The sequence below is a fragment of the Mytilus californianus genome, unplaced genomic scaffold (assembly GCF_021869535.1).
Source record: "Mytilus californianus isolate M0D057914Y unplaced genomic scaffold, xbMytCali1.0.p SCAF_7, whole genome shotgun sequence".
Classification (NCBI taxonomy): domain Eukaryota; kingdom Metazoa; phylum Mollusca; class Bivalvia; order Mytilida; family Mytilidae; genus Mytilus; species Mytilus californianus.
Window position 1 is genome coordinate 47954449 of NW_026262723.1, and position 16896 is coordinate 47971344.

Here is a 16896-nt window from a genome sequence, read left to right on the forward strand (position 1 = left end):
GTTTTGCCCCAAATATCCATTTCATCCACATTTTACGCGCCAAATAGTTGATAACTAACTCATTTCATTATAAACATGTTAAAAGGTAAAAATTCATATTTCTAAGAAGTATTATAGACTTCGAAGTCAGCTAGTTTTAAAATCATTTCCTCAAAGAAAATACTGGAAAATCTTGCGTTTCCAAAAAAGAGCAAAAATAACAAACCAATCCTTGCTGTATTGAAATGGACAATTTAAGTTTATTCTCAGAAACATAACTGATCCTGAGGGGTGAACGTTGATCTTACATTGTTCATTTTCTCTGCAAATATTATCTTGTGATAGCAATAGTTCCATACTTACAGGCGGTGAATTTGATGTCAATATCTTCCTCGGACAAAATTTTTGACATACAAAGTCGGCTAAAAGGTCCAATTTTTCAAAAGCTCATTCAAAATTTACGATGGTCAACGAGAACATGGGTTTCTGACCAATGAACCTTAAAAATGAGGCCAAGGTTAAATGGAACCTGCCAGACTGACATGTACACCTTACAATCATTCCATGCATCAAATACAGTGACCTCATTGCTTAGAATACCTGACAAAAAGATAAAATAAAAATTAAAAAACAGTGACCAATGAACCATCACAATGAAGTTAAGGTCAGATGAAACCTTCCAACCGGATATGTACACTTTCAGATCTTTCCGTAGACGATATATAGTTGACCTATCGACGGGTATGTAGACCTTGCAAGGTTCCCATACCGGTATACCAAATATAATTATCCTTTTATTCATAATAAGTGAGTATTTCACTTTACAAAAAAATCTACATTTTTTTTCAAGCAGTTACTAAACCATGGAAATGAGGTCAATGACAGTAGACATGTGACATCCCGAAATTTCGTAACATAAGGCATCTCTAAACGTCTGCATATATGATTAATCCATACCTTCTATCTTTGGAAATATAAAGCTTTATCCACAAAGTTTACGTTGTCGACGGTGCCGCCTTCACATTATGTATCGCATTTGCGACTTTCGTCGCAAGCGAGACAAAATTGAGAATCGTAGATACGAATTTCTTGATTAGGGTCATGAAAAAAACTACTTTGTGAAGATTCACACTGATTCCCACAACAAATACACAGAAGACGAATTCATCAAAATTCTGGACTTTTTGATCGACAACATATTTGTTAATTTGGAGGATGGATATTTCAGCATACCAATGGGTACTTATTGTGTACATCTACTGACCGATTTGTTTTAATACTCTTTTATGGTAATATTCTATACAAAGCACAAAAATGTCGTCATTAACATCAATAGCTAACCAAACCTTTAAAAAGACTTATTCAGAAGTGATATAGTTACTATACTGTTGTCAGGTCATTGAAGATTGCATATTTTGGAATTAATATTGATTCACTCATCGGGTGTTTGCATCGGAAATAAACACATTTTTTCTAAAACCAGTTATTGGCATGATACGGGTTATGTTCTTCTCATATAATTTATGATGGAATGATACTAAACCTCTAATGGGAGGGATTGTGCTTAATTTTCAAATGATGAAGACATAATCTTTCAATCAGTTTAATTGAGGTCTGGAGCTGGCATGTCAGTAACAGCTAGTAGTCCATTGTTAATTTATGTATCATTGTCATTTTGCTAAGTTTCTTCTGTTACCTATTCTGACATTGGACTCGGACTTCTTTTAAACTGAGCTTTACTGTGCGTATTACTGTGTGTTTGTTTATTCTACATTGGCCAGAGGTATAGGAGGAGGGTTGAGATCTCACAAAACATGTTTAACCCAGCCGCATTTTTGCGCCTGTCCAAACTCTGGCCTTTGTTAGTCTTGTACGTTTTTTTAAATTTTAGTTCATTTATATGCCTCGGAGTTTAGTGTGACGTCCATTTTCACTGAACTAGTACACATTTTTGTTAAGTGGCCAGCTGAAGCCAGCTTCCGGGTGCGGGATTTTTTCGCTGTGTTGAAGACTCATTTGTGGCCTTTGGCTGTTTTATGCTATTTGGTTAGGTTGTTGTCTCTTTGACGCATTCCCCATTTCCATTCTCCATTTTATCATATGAAGCAGAACTCATATAGGAAAGAGAGGCGAAGGATACCTAACGGACATTCAAACGGTCACTATCACAAATTCATCGATTCGACATGTCGGTGTCTCAACTAGTGTGATATTTTGCGGTCTTATATCTTTAAATACCAGTATAGTCGTCTGATCTGAAATTATACCGTATTGTAAGATTGAACTAGCAAATGTCAAACCAGTTTTAAAATATGGGTTAAAACGAATAGCTACTGAAATTACGACTACAGACTGGATCGACCACGAATGCATTCAAAAAACATATTTAGTAAATGTATTACTTTGAAATATTCTAACAATGACTTACTTGTCCTTAACATGCAAGTTTTCAAGTGACTGATACAACTTTTGATTACTACAAAAAAAATTCCTTATTACTTCGTTTGGTTTTTAATGATTACTAGATCATTTAACTTGATTTAGCTTAGGTAATTACTTGGAGTTTACTAATAGTGACTACAACTTTACTTGGTCATTTTACTACTTATAATATGAATTTATATCATTCACATTTCATTTCCACTTGGATTGATAGCTGTTTGCAGTATAAGTAACTCGTTGCTTTATGGTGTCTCATTGTATACTTCTTTTCCTAAATGACATGCCAAATATAGAATACCATGGCAAGTGATTTGTAATCTTATAATGTCAGATAGTGATGCAATGTATTGAAAATGTTTGAAATCTTTAAATTAAAGAATGTATCTTTCTCATACATACCTCTGATCCCTTGTCCGAGTTTGGCTTTACTTATGGTCCTTTTTTGTTTTATCTGCTTTTTAATGTTTGTATAAGAAATATTTTTCATTATTGTCGATTTGGGCATCTGTTGCAAGTTAGTTGGTACCCTAAATGTTTTTACCAATGCATGTAATGTCAAACACATTTGCCCTCTCAGAATCAAATCATAGAAAATTTATTTCAGATAGTTTCAAAAATATTGTTTTCTTTATTATACAAAAACATCTCAAAAACAGGAGCATACTAGTATTGGCCACAAGGTTGAGGTCTTTAGTTTTCTGAAAGACAACTGACCTTCCTCCTTTCCTTCCGTCCCGAGCATGACCTTCTAATGAAACATGCTAATGTCTAGCATGATACAGAAACTGCTCACCCTTCAGTAGAACTTGCTTTCGTCGCGGTTATTTTGTTGGGGCCATGTTTGCATGCTCGGTTTCATCATCTTATAATCTTTCCATGAAAATTTATCAGGGGTCTCCATACTTCAGAATATTAGAGAGAAATGACTTTTCCGATGTAGCCAAACAGAGAAAAGTGAAGACAAAACAGGGATATTTAAAAAATCAATACCTCATAAAGGAGGCGGTATGATAAGAGCTATTATTTGGTCCCTGAAATTGCAAAAAAGCTAAATTTTAAACCTTTTAATATATGTTTATTTTATTGATAAACAAACTCGATAATGTAACATGTATAATCTGAATACTTTAGTGCAAAAAGGTCCCTTGCGATGTCACAATGACGTCAGAAACATAACGAAATTTACGTATTTGACTAAAAACTGCCATTACACGCAAAGTTTTTGGACAAAAAATATGTATGAGCAACAGCTTGACCCAGGAAGATATTTCGCACATATTTTGTAAATATGTCAAATAAAATTTGTAGTATAGTATCGTTTTGGGTCAAGCTGTCGCTTATTTCAAAATGAGGCTATGTTGTCAGTTTTGATGTTTTGCACTAAATGTAAAACGTTTGAAGCCGCAATATAAAAGCCATAATTCAAAAATATAAATACTGATGTCCGACAGTCTAAAGTTATATGAGCAGCTTAAGGGTAGTATCTGGTTGATTTATAATTCTTTTGGATTTTCGAATTCAAGGGTAAAAAGAATCTTATCATCATATCTTCTCCTTTTGTGCGCCCGAAGCGCTTTCTGGGTTTACATTAATCAAGAACACTAAAACCAAAACATTTGAAAGATAGAGATGTATAAATACGTGGACACGTTCGGAGCGATATGAACAAACGGGACCTAAAAAGTATGGCTAAATTCATCTAAGGTCAACTTAGCTTGATGGAATTGGAAAGTTAGTTTCTTTAATTGTTTTCGTAATTCGTCAACGAGAAATTTTAGAATAGTATGTTATAAATCATGTCAGTACCTAATCACTGACTACTGACATGCTGATCCAATCGAGAACTAATAGACCACCAACCAGCAGGGGTATTGACTAGTATTTGAAAATAACTTTTAAAATTTCATGCATCCAAAGGCCTTTCATGGATTTACCCTCATCGAATGAGCGAGGAATCACTATTATGTATTCACATGGTAAAGCCAAAATTACACTTTTCGTTATTTAAGAACCCTTTCTAATGACAAATATTGTTTTCTTTCTATGTCATTGCCTTGCGGTCTAAATGAATTGTTAGAGTTAGAAAATATGTACTGTATTGAATAAATACACATTGTAACACTGGAACATACGAGATTATTGTGATCATGAATGTGTTTTTAAGATGACTTATTTTATTAATCAAAATTGAAAATGTATGTTCAATTCAAAAGTACAATCAAGCATTTATGTTTATAAAATAGATTGCAACTAAACAAACCTGAATTCAAACATAGAGAAACTAGGTAATGGAGTACTTTGATCAGGTGGGTTTTCAGGTGAACGAACATCTATTGAGAGTATTGATGTCAGGACACATACAATAAGTAGTTGTACACACGTGTAGGCAATTAACATTGAAAACTAACTTCCTACCTTAATTACATGCAGGTGCCAGTGATGTTCACAAGTTTTAGATTACTTGCAATTTCCAAAAAAATATGACTTGGAAGTACATAAAGTACACATTTTTTATTTCTTTCGACTACTTAGTAATTACATTGAATAAATTAAATGATTACTTGTATTTATTTTGGATTATTAGAATTTAAAATTATTGGAAAGCAGCTATATGTTAATCATATTTTTATCATAAAAACATTTTTTGTCTATGTCTTACTTGAAATAGATAGGTATTGACTATATGGCTTTATATCACTACACAAAACTATAAATATTTCGTATTTTATTTGAGGTTGATTGGGAAGGGAAGTTCAGCCAAACAGAATCAAGTTGTCGTTTGATTTCGGTTAACTGCATCAAAGAATGGCAGGAAATCATTAAGATTTGACCTAGAAATTTTTAACAATGCTTAGGTGAACGAAAGACTTGCACATTTTCATTTTCACATGCATATTTAGAAGGGACAAATGCACTAAAAGAGTACTGGCACGGAAAGCAACATGTATTTCGGATTGCTTCCTAAGTCTATATACTTTCATCGGTATGGACCTAATCAAAAGGCTACACTTTTACTGTCAATTGCTCACATTTAATTGGGTTATTACTTCGGACTGTTTGTAATATGACTCGTTATTACTTATGAATACTTATGAAAATACTTTTAATTATTTAAAATGAATATTAACATTGCTTCAATCAACTAAACGTTATCAAAACGATATTAGTTGGAATCTCTTAAAATATTACTTGTTATAACTTATTATTTGAAATACAAATATGACTTCTCAAAATTATTAAAACTGCCCAATTGAAATTTCCACTAATTACCCGTTTTTACTAATCATTAACAAAAATTACTAGCCCGATCAATAATTATTGTGAAAAATCCAATTACTTGATTTGAGTGAAAAACTATTTGTTTAAGCATGAACAGAATGATGTTTTAATTAATTTATTAACTTTTGAAGACAGCTAAATTCTTGAATTTAATTTGAATATGATAAGTATGTGAAAGATGCCTTTCAAATAAAGTATTTCAACGTTATTGTTGGAAGCCTTTATAGTGCAATTGTAATACATTTCAGAATAAATACTTTGTTTGCCTGATTTTGTTATCCATCTGTTAAAATAGCTATTCAAACAGCATCAACATTAGGATCTTCAACTCATGATGAACTAATAGAAATTGGCAATGCCGTGAAGAATGGTGAGTTTACAGTAGACGAAGCTGAAAGGCTGTATTCTTCGTGGGTGGATAGAAATAAGGCTGCCCAATCGAAATCGCTGAAAGAGCGACAACAGGCAATTGAAGAACTCAGAAACCAGTACCAAACAGTCTTTAAACCGGAAAAGCAACTGCAACAGCGACAAAGTATTTTTACCAAATTAAAACAGAAAGTTTCTCCAAGAAAAAAAACTCAAGCAGAGGAAATATATGTAATGCAAATCACGGTAAGATAGAAATATTTAGTCTTGAATTAGAAATTGTATTAATTTTCATGAAACATTGATTTTTCTATTCAGTTGTTGTAAAATGATTCATAAATTTTACATCCGTCTCATATCAACCTTACATATGTCTACAGCTACTTTATTAATTCAATTACAATGGAGAAGTATCTGTATTTTTCGGGGATTTTTTTTACTTATTATAAATCAGGGAAAATTGATGCTGTGAGATAATATGTCTGTTACAAGATGTTTGTGTTGTATGTGGTTTTGTTTCGCCTTGACGGAGTCAAAAGGCGAGACATAGGAATGCTCTTTCCGGCGACGGCGTCGTCGACAATGTTTTACTTTGTTATTAGGTCAGTTTTGTGGGGAACCACTAGTGGTAGGTCAATGATATTTGGTATGCAGTTTATATAAGCATTGGCATATCTCATTTCAATGGTAATTATAGTCCTGGTCTATTGACTTTGAAACTTTTGCTTAGTTTACATGTATTAGTTTGTGATTAAGTCAGTTTATGGGGAACCACAAGTGGTAGATAAATGATATTTGGTATGCAGTTGTATTAGCATTGGAACATCTCATTTCCAAGGAGATTAAAAAAAAGTTTGTAATTAAACAAAATAAATCACGATTTGTTGATGCAGTTATATAAGCATTGGCATATCTCATTTCCATGGTAATTATTTTGCCCCGCCCCCTCAGTCCTGGTCTATTGACTTTGAAACTTTTGCTTAGTTTTCATGTATTAGTTTGTGATTAGGTAGGTTATTGGGGAACCAGTAGTGGTAGGTCAATGACATTTGGTAAGCATATGTTTTAGCATTGGTATATCTCATTTCCATGGAGATTTTTTGGCCCTGTACCTTTAGTCAGAGTTCATAGACTGAATATTATGCACAACTCACATGTTAAAATACTGCTATTTAAATTTCAACATTTGCATTTTACTATCAAAATAACAAAAAGGCGAGACATATCTCTGTTCAAACAGTTTCTTAAATGTTTTAACTCAAGATAATTATATTTTAAGCATCCTTCTGTCGGCAGGGATGGTAAGACACACACCCCAGGACGGGATAGCACTATAAGTAATTCAAGTAAGTATTTGTTGAAGATAAACAGTTGTTTAATAGCATGTAGTATGGTTTTGTCTTTAACTGAAAAGATTTTTTTACCGAAATGCTCCACTACTTTTCAAAAGCTTCAATATACAATTTCTTTTTCCTGGGAACAAAGAAACAAATTTTTAGGAAACATTTTATTGAATAAACCTTTAAAAACAATTTTTCGGTTCAGGCTCATCAAGTGGAGGATCAAGAGGCAGTACAATGAGTACCCAATCTTGGAGAGATAGCAGTTTAGGAAGCATGCATGAGGAGAGTGCATCTGATAGTGATGGTATTGATGTAAGTACAGTTTACTTTTTATAAAATATTGAATTATTCAGAACACTAAGGTTTATCTACCGCAGGCATGGATTGTCTTAGACGTATTTGGAACAAACTTTTCGGAATTTTCGATTTTTGATGCTCTTCAACTTCGTATTTAATTTTGCTTTTCAACTGTTAAATCGATCACCTCTGATGAGTTTTATGTAGACGAAGCGAGCGTCTGACGTGCTTAATTTTAAACATGTTATCTTTAATTTTTTACATATCATACAGTAGTGGGAAGCTGTTTGGGTAGTGAATCTTGGTAATTTCACGTATAAATTCGCATATAAGTCAGGTAAACGACCGATTAAATCCATGCACCCGATGAGATTCCTTTATCTTGAATGCTTGTCTTTGATTCATTCAGTCTTTCGATCTCCGACTCAACGTAAAAATGAATTTCAAAACGTTTGTAAATCTAACATCACAAAAAGAGTTAGATTTGGTAGGAATATCTCAGTCCATAGCAACGACATGATATTTGCCAATACACAGAACGTGTAAATCTTATCTAACATATATGTCATCATTTTATATCAAATTAATATAGATCAATTGTTAGTTGCTAACTAAAAGTCAATTGGTCAAGTTAAGAAGGATGAGAACCGTAGTAATACAAAGAACAACAAAACATATTTAACTTGTCACTGAGAGCACACAGGACCAGCAGAATGACAACTATCTTAATTATCAAACATAATTTTTGTAAAAGTTTGTAATTAAACAAAATAAATCACGATTTGTTGTTGATTTGGTTGATTAACATTTGATTTGAAAGTAAATGAATAGGCAGTACACATTTATTTATTTTTTATTTCAAATACAGTGCTGTGTAGATATATCTAAACATTCAGAGGTATGTGATAATCTTACTAGATATAATATCTCTGTATCCTTACATTTAAACTTTCTTATAATTGAGAACCAATTGTGAATGATTTTTGTCTTCATTGCTCATCAACCAATTAATAAGAGATTTGTGATTTCGTTTTTTTATTTTGTGGGGTTTGCGGTGCTCAGTCTTCCATGTTGTGTTTTGTGTACTGTTGTTTGTCTTTTCGTCTTTTTTCGTGTTTTGCCATGGCATTGTCAGTTTGTTTTGATATCATGAGTTTAAATATCCCTTTAGTATCTTTATCCTGTCTTTTCTAGCTGATTTTTGCTAAAAAAAAATATGACACAAAAAAGGTGAATTTTTGCATCTCATCTTCTTTATTCTCGTAACAAAGGTTCCATATCCTATATATTAATATGGTATTAAAGAAAATCCCTCTCTTTTTCAAATGTACGAATTCCTATTCTTGATTTTATAAAATAAATTCTCTGAGGGTCATAAAAACGACTTAAAACTTGGTTTAGTTTGAATAATCGATATTGTTAAGTATATTTTGTTTATATTTCGAAGAAATTCATTCTTCCATATGTAACAATATCTTGAATATAATATTATTTTTCATTGTATTTATTAAAGTGCTTGTTTTAGTTGAGAGTACTTGCATGTTCTTGCAAACCAATCAGTTTCAAGATAAAATAAATACAATTCTCAACCAATAATCAACATTAAGATCAATCATAAACATCTCCAATTGTACAATATAAGGGGACACGGTGAAAAAATAGCAATGTTGTTTGCTTTTTATTATTTCACTATCAGAATCTATTCGTATAAGTGCAAATCATTTACCCTAACACAAAACATCTCTACGAAATTGAAAATATTTGTTTTGTAGGACACACCAGTATATGAAGTACAGAGACGACAATCTGAACCAAAAGAGGTAATTTATTTTAATAAAATGTTGCTGACTACAGTACTGAATTGATTACAAGCGAATTGTCTGAACAGTACACCGCAGTGGATATAGACTGAAAAGCTCAACATGCCTGAATAATTTATTATTCAGACTTTTTCGGATCCTGTTATGATCAAAATGACCGTTTCAGACTAAAATTCATTTACAATATATGATTTACATTGGGCTGATATTATATCTGATGCAAAATGTCAATATGGATCGGTAGAGATGATAAACGCCTTTTGATTTCCTTTAATTTAAACAAAAGAACTATCATATTTAATAGTCTAAGTTGGCTTCCTGGAAGCTGCAATTTAGATACAGCACTTTTGCTTTTGGGAAAATATAATCTTTTCTATGACGAAAATGTTCAAGTTTTCAAACAAGTTTTACACTTTATAAAGGTATCAGAAAGATTCATGGTGGTATGATATTAACATAGCCTCTGTGTTGAAGACCGTACTTTTACCTATAATGGTTTACTTTTACAAATTGTGACTTGGAGAGTTGTCTCATTGGCACTCATACCACATCTTCTTATATCTATATATGTTAAACACACATTGTCATCATCATCGATCGTTCGTTTTTATCACCTTTTCTATGTTCAATTCAGGTTTGTAATATAAATGTTATTCATATGTTATAATGCATGCTCACTTAATTTTTCATTGTTATATATATATATATATTGTACTGTAGAGAAGACATAAGCGGTTTTCATGTGTTTGGTCCTTTTCGCTTTGAGAAAATATGTTTAAAGTAAACTGGCTTTTCTTTCCTTTTCAAATGCAAATTTTCATGTTTGCGTAGATTCTCATATCCTAAATAGTATTGTTATGCCCTTTTAATTTTCATTGTTTGTTCTAACAGATTTTAAACATCCGCAGAGTACGTATATGATTTGCATTTCAATATATTATAGCCCGAGTGTTATTTAACCATCCTAATTGAAATAGTTAGCACTTGCTTTACAAATAATACTGAAGACTATTATTTGTGTGTATTAGTTCATTTGCTATATATTTATGTGTCATGGCATGCTTCATGTGCTTCCTGTGACCATGAACATATACATATATACAGTGTACAGATATATTATTTAGAGGTAATTCTTATTTTTCAGCAGTAAGTCCGACGTAGGATTTGCATTGATTCTATTCAATTAAATATAAAACCTAAAACCTTGTATATATATGTAAACTTGCAATTTGTGACTGACCACTCCTCGTTCAAAACTAATTTACTGGCTATAAGCATCCATTTTTCTATAAGTCAGTACATATTTCCAATACAGGCCACATTTGCTAGAACTTTGTTTAGTTGCCTCTCTATATATTGTTTTGGAATGCCTTGCAAATTATTACAGCTCTTTTCATAATGCTAGCAAGACAAAGGTTTGTTTGGCTTGCTTGCTTTGTTTGTATCAATGTTTGCTCAAGCATTGTAATTAAGATTGACATCTGAAAACAACATAAAAAGGCGGATTTAAACTTGTATACATTATATTTAAATTTGATTGGACATTATCAAATAATCACATTTACCTATACACAGGTTTAACTCCGCCTACTTATATTGTTTGCAGATGTCAATCTTAATTACAATGCTTGAGCTAACATTGATACAAACAAAGCAAGCAAGTCAAACAAACCTTTGTCTTGCTAGCATTATGAAAAGAGCTGGAACCATTTTTAGTTTAGTGGAAATTGTGCTTACAACCTCACTAACAAACTTTTAAAATGTGCTGTTTTATGTGTTGCATGTTTTCTGTCGGTTCACTATGTATATTTTATGTGAAAGCAATAAGGAAGAAGCTATGTCAATTAATAGATGATTGCTATTTATCGTTTTATAAAACACTAAGGTTTTCTACCCCCAGGTGAAGATTGCCTTAGCCGTATTTGACACAACCTTTTGGAATTTTCGGTTATTAATGCTTTTCTTCTTTCTATTTGATTTGGTTTTCCAATTGTTTTGATTTGAGCGTTACTGATGAGTCATTATGTAGAAAAAAATAATGCTTAAAATGTCATTGATGAAAAGCCATAATTTCGTTCGTATTTAACATAATAAATGACTTATTTCGATTTTTTTTATTCTTGCTTGTCAATGTTCAAATATCTATCTGAAAAGACAATATTGTTTTATCAATTTATTGAAACGATCGACTATATTTATTTATTAAAGAAGAGAAACTAAAGATACCAGAGGGACATTCAAACTCATAGATCAAAAACAAACTGACAACGCCATGGCCAAAATTAAAAAAAGACAAACAGACAAATAATAGTACAGGTGACACAACATAGAAAACTGAAGTCTAAGCAACACGAACCCCACCAAAAACTGGGGGTGATCTCAGGTGCTCCGGAAGGGTAAGCAGATCCTGCTCCACATGTGGCACCCGTCGTGTTGCTTATGTTATTACAAATCCGTTAAATAGTCTAATTCGATAGGTCATATTGGTGAAAAGGGAAGGGTATTGTAGTTACGACATAAGATACGATATCTTGGGGTGTGATCGAACAAGCTTTGAAATTATGTATCATACAGGGTCTAAGTAGATCTTAAAAATAAGCATTTTTAATTTATTTTTTCTAATACTTCTTTGCTAGTCTATAAAAAATAATTTCAAGGGATTCCGATTGGTAAATTTTCAAATTCTATTCTTTGTAAGCTGCTATGTGAAATGTTTTGATATTCAATAGGAATAATTATTGTGATATCCTTTTTAAAGATTAAAAATTTGTGAACCTTTTCTCCAATTCTTCCAATTGCACAAAAAAAATCAAACATTTGCATGAATTATCCTCATATAAAATTTTGGTATTCTCTCTTAAATCAAAAATTGGTGTGATATATAAACACCGTAAGATGGTGCCAAAGGAACATCGCCATCCAAAAAAAAAAAAAAAAATCACAATAGGGAAAGAAAAATCATCCCTTTTTGTCGACTTTACCATTTCTTTAATCTTTTTTTGATTTTTTGAATTGTCTGTATAGTTGGTATTTTTCGGCTTTTCTTTCTTTTCTTTTTTTCTTTAGTATGCATATTGCTTGCTATTTTATCTATCTCACTTCCATTTATATTTAGAATGACTAATAAAAATCTTACAGTTGCAAGTGATTCAAATATAACATATATAAAAATAAAACGAGATTGTGGGCATAAAATTAACGATAAAACAATATAACGTCAAAAACAAAACAACTGACACCTATATATCAATGAAAAGATTTTTTTATACAAATTAGTATTTGGTCTTGGAACAAATAGATCGTTAGTAGAGACAGATCGTAAGTTGTAGTGTTGAACATCATTATTAATTAGCATTGATAATTAAGCAGGTGGTTGTTCATTTACAATTTTATACATTAGAATTGATTGTTGTTTTTGTTTCTCTTTCTGTAAAGGGTCGCCATTTAAAAGCAGAAAACATAAAATTTGATGGAACAGAAATATCCTATTCAGTATTATTCTTGCTACTCTTTTTCTATCTGAATCTTTTTGTAATAAATTTCCCCAAACTGAACTACAATAGTCTATAATGGCGTTAATATATGCATTATAAAATAGTTGTAAATGATACCACAAAAAAAAATTCTTTAAATGACACGAGAACACTTTTATTAAAACCAAGACTACTACTGAGGACCTGCCTAACCTTCGATCGGCACATAAACATGGATCGGGGTTAAACAACTTATTTTGTACTCAGTCGTCCCCTTGGTATTTCTGTTTGTGAATAACAAAAAGGATATATAACAATGGGCGATCAACATAAGCCTTGTCGTTTAATCTACATACTATAGACCACAAATCAAAGATAAAAATTAAACAATTTCATGGATAACATTTCCGTGGAAAGGACGAAGGTGACGAGCCATGGGAATAAATAACCCAAAAATTTGGGAAAGGGTTTACAGGAGTAGGAGGGGGAATGTTAGCATGGTTATGAAATGTGGTCTAAATAGAGTGACGGTAAAAAGCCATGGAAAGCGGGAGACATAAATTCCTTAAGTACGAAATATTTTGAGCCATAGCAAAATTAGCTTACGTAAAAATTATAACTAATTTATATTTTAAAATGAAGATTACAATGTATCAATTTTGTTTTTCTTAGAGTGCAGAAAAACGAATATCCCTGAAAGACCAGTTTTTGCAAAAAGTCAAAAAAGAAGAAGAAGAATCTCCGATATTACCTCCACGGACGTCAGATACCTTCAAACCCGGAACGCCACCTCCTCCAAGTAGAAATAGACCACCTCTTCCGTTGCCAGATTCCGATATTGGCAAACCTGCCTCTTCCAGAGAACAACGACCTCCACGATCTGTCGGTCGGCCTCTTCCTAATATACCTACAAATAATGATCAAAACAATGGAAATAAACCACCACTACCTAGTCCGATGTCAAAAAGGGCACCAGCTCCACTTCCGAGTAACACAACACATAAACCAGCAACCCCATCGTACAAACTGCCACCTAGACCACCAAAAAAGATGTCATAAATTAATCAATATTTATAAACTGTGATATATATATAGATATATTTAAGTCTGACAAGAATCCGTTGAAGTGGTCATAAATCGGGGTAGGGAGGGGCACTTCAATATTTTTTTTTTTTTTGGTAGAGATGAGCATCTTCGACATCCTGTATCCAACCTTTTCATATATTTTGAATAACAAAAAAACATACCCTTTCATGTATTTGACAAATAGTGTAGCTATCAAGATTACGCTGGAGAGAAAAATAGATTTGACGAATATTTAATGTATTTCCGACTATGGTTTTAAATGCATCTGTGAAAAGTATCGAAATCTGATTAGTTTCAGAAACTTTTGATATAATCAACAACCCTATATATATGATATATTTCAACTTAATTTCTCAACCTGTCATATATTTTTAAGCTCAAAAAAGTTACCTATTCTAGCAGATCTTCACAACCACTTATTACATAAGAGGTGCTCCCTCTCGTAGTGTCATACGTTTAATTTTATGCTCAAAATGACATTTTCTTTGAAGACACATGATTCTTGAAAAAAAAGATATTGATCACAATATATTTATTGCAATAATAAATGACCCCTTTAAAATGTCCATAAATTAAGAGGTTTTTAAGAGTGTATTATTCTGAAATTAATGAATCCTTTCATGAAATAAATTTTGAATAATTAAATTTATCAATATTGTAACCTGAACTATTGTCTTATCTAGTGAATACATTCAAATGATTAAATCTTAGAGAGAAAAAAACAAGAACACAGAAAAAAGTAGGATTAAAACTTTTATTTTTCTATCATTTTTTTTCATATGATATTAAACAATTACTGTCTTTTGATGAGATGAATATGTGGTTTTATTGACTTTTTAAAAAAAAAGGATATCCACTGAGGCTAACGAAACAAAAGACAATAAATTGTTATGTCTAATTCCACTTTTCCGAAATCCATTATCACAAAGCAAACATTTTGGCACTTATAATCAACCTATTTTACAATGAAAAGCGAAAAAGGAATCAATATCAAAAACCTATTTTCTTATTGGGCGAACTTTTGTGTAAACTGAAAATTATATACAATAATGATAATGAAGAATTCAAGCTTAAGGCATGAAACATAGGCCTTTCTTGGATTCACACTTTGGTTCGCCTATCTAATGATCATTAAAATAAACCTTATTGCACATGCGAAACTGACTCCCAAATCATTTAAACACAAATGAAAGTGGTGAAAGATCGCATATATGTTTATGTTAGTTCGAAATTAGTTTGGAAATCTTACGCAATTCACAAATGTTTATACTAATCCGTACCTCCTTATGGTGTACTAAAACTATGAATTGCAGTGGAAATCCTTTAACCGTACAGATGAGAGTGTTAAATATTAAATATTAGTTGCCTGTTGTTTTTAGATTTTTTCATATTGGTAGGGGAGGATGTTTTATGGATCCACAATATTTAAAATTTAAAACATGATTGAAACATATATAATTTTAAAATGAAAAATTGAACAAAACAAAACAAAACAAAACAAAAGAAAGCGAATGGAGAAAGTCAACGACGGTATACCAGAATTGTGTATAGAATGTTATGGAGAATACTTACTTATATGTTGTGAACTAAATGATATTGCCTAATTAAGTAATGTTCATTAGGTTAGATGGTTTAAAAAAATAATTGAAATTAACATTTTAAATCTAACTAATCCAATTTCCTTAAATCTGACTAGTTTTATAATGGAAATTTTTAATAGAAGAAATTTGTGATGCTTCGTGGAGACTAACCTCTGGTAACGTTTTTGCATTTATTGTGAGGATGGTATGTAGGTTTGATATCTAACTTGGTCCAGCTTAGGAAACTTACGTCTGTATAAAAAGTAAGATAAAGGAAAAATAAAGATCTAAGGAAAATTCAAAACGGAAAGTCCTTTATCTAATGGAAAAATCAAAAACTCAAACACATCAAACGAATGGAAAACAACTGTCATATTCCTGACTGGTACAGATAAGATATAGACTTTTTTTTATTATATTGGGAATTAAATAGTGAACTGAAAAACAACTTTTTTGTAATTTGGAAACATGAGAACTCTGTTCAAGATTTGTGTACTGAAGAAAAGGTGATTTTTATTGTCAATCCATCAAAAGTAAATAAATTGGTGTCCTACATTAAAAAGTATTAGAACTTAGGACAATGACTCTGTAATCAAATGATTGTGTATATATGTGTGAATTTTCAGTTATATTGTATACTTATTTTGTACTTGTCACAAACTTACTGTTTAAATTCTATATGGAAATAAACATTTGATTTTTAAAATTTTATATAATATTGATACAAATTTTTAAATGTACTGTGACTAATGTCAAAACGTTTGAAGCAACAGCCATGGAGAAAAACGATTGTGTAACAGTTTAATGTGTCTGTTGAAATGAGATATAACCATTATTCTATTCAAATGAGTTTGTTAGTTTGCATAATAGTTGATACCTGATCATGAGAGACAAAAATCTTCATGTATATATTTACTTTTTATTTTGTATTTTTAGATTTAGAATGAACGATGTTTGTACATTCTATCAATAAAAATTTGAGCTTAAGGTTTTTGTTTTAATTTTGATTAATGATAGATTTTATTCATAATTTAGTCAGTGTCATAGGGAACTGTCATATAAAAGCTGGCTCCAGTGTACGCCAGTTAATGGAATGCATGCATGTGTTTCAGTCAATCATGAAGATAAAGGCTGGTCGATCACTTGTAACCACCAGAAATGCAGATTAAAGCAACTACATAGAGTGGTGATTTTTGACGGGATTTAATGTTGTCACAAGTCGTCCCAT

General features: G+C 31.6%; 1 protein-coding gene across 4 annotated transcripts in view; it reads left to right on the top strand.

The window, feature by feature from the left end:
• LOC127709702 (B-cell scaffold protein with ankyrin repeats-like) overlaps positions 1–16655 on the top strand; it is a 36193-nt gene extending 19538 nt beyond the window's left edge. The window contains exons 9-15 of one of the 4 annotated variants that reach the window (XM_052215350.1): positions 5996–6315; positions 7349–7415; positions 7615–7724; positions 8578–8607; positions 9482–9529; positions 10421–10438; positions 13675–16655. In XM_052215350.1, coding sequence (XP_052071310.1) covers positions 5996–6315; positions 7349–7415; positions 7615–7724; positions 8578–8607; positions 9482–9529; positions 10421–10438; positions 13675–14061 — 980 coding nt within the window. In that variant the 3' untranslated portion in view covers positions 14062–16655. The remainder of the gene's footprint in view (positions 1–5995; positions 6316–7348; positions 7416–7614; positions 7725–8577; positions 8608–9481; positions 9530–10420; positions 10439–13674) is intronic. The other 3 variants (XM_052215351.1, XM_052215352.1, XM_052215353.1) reach the window with 3 other exon arrangements.
• The last annotated feature ends 241 nt before the right edge of the window (positions 16656–16896 follow it).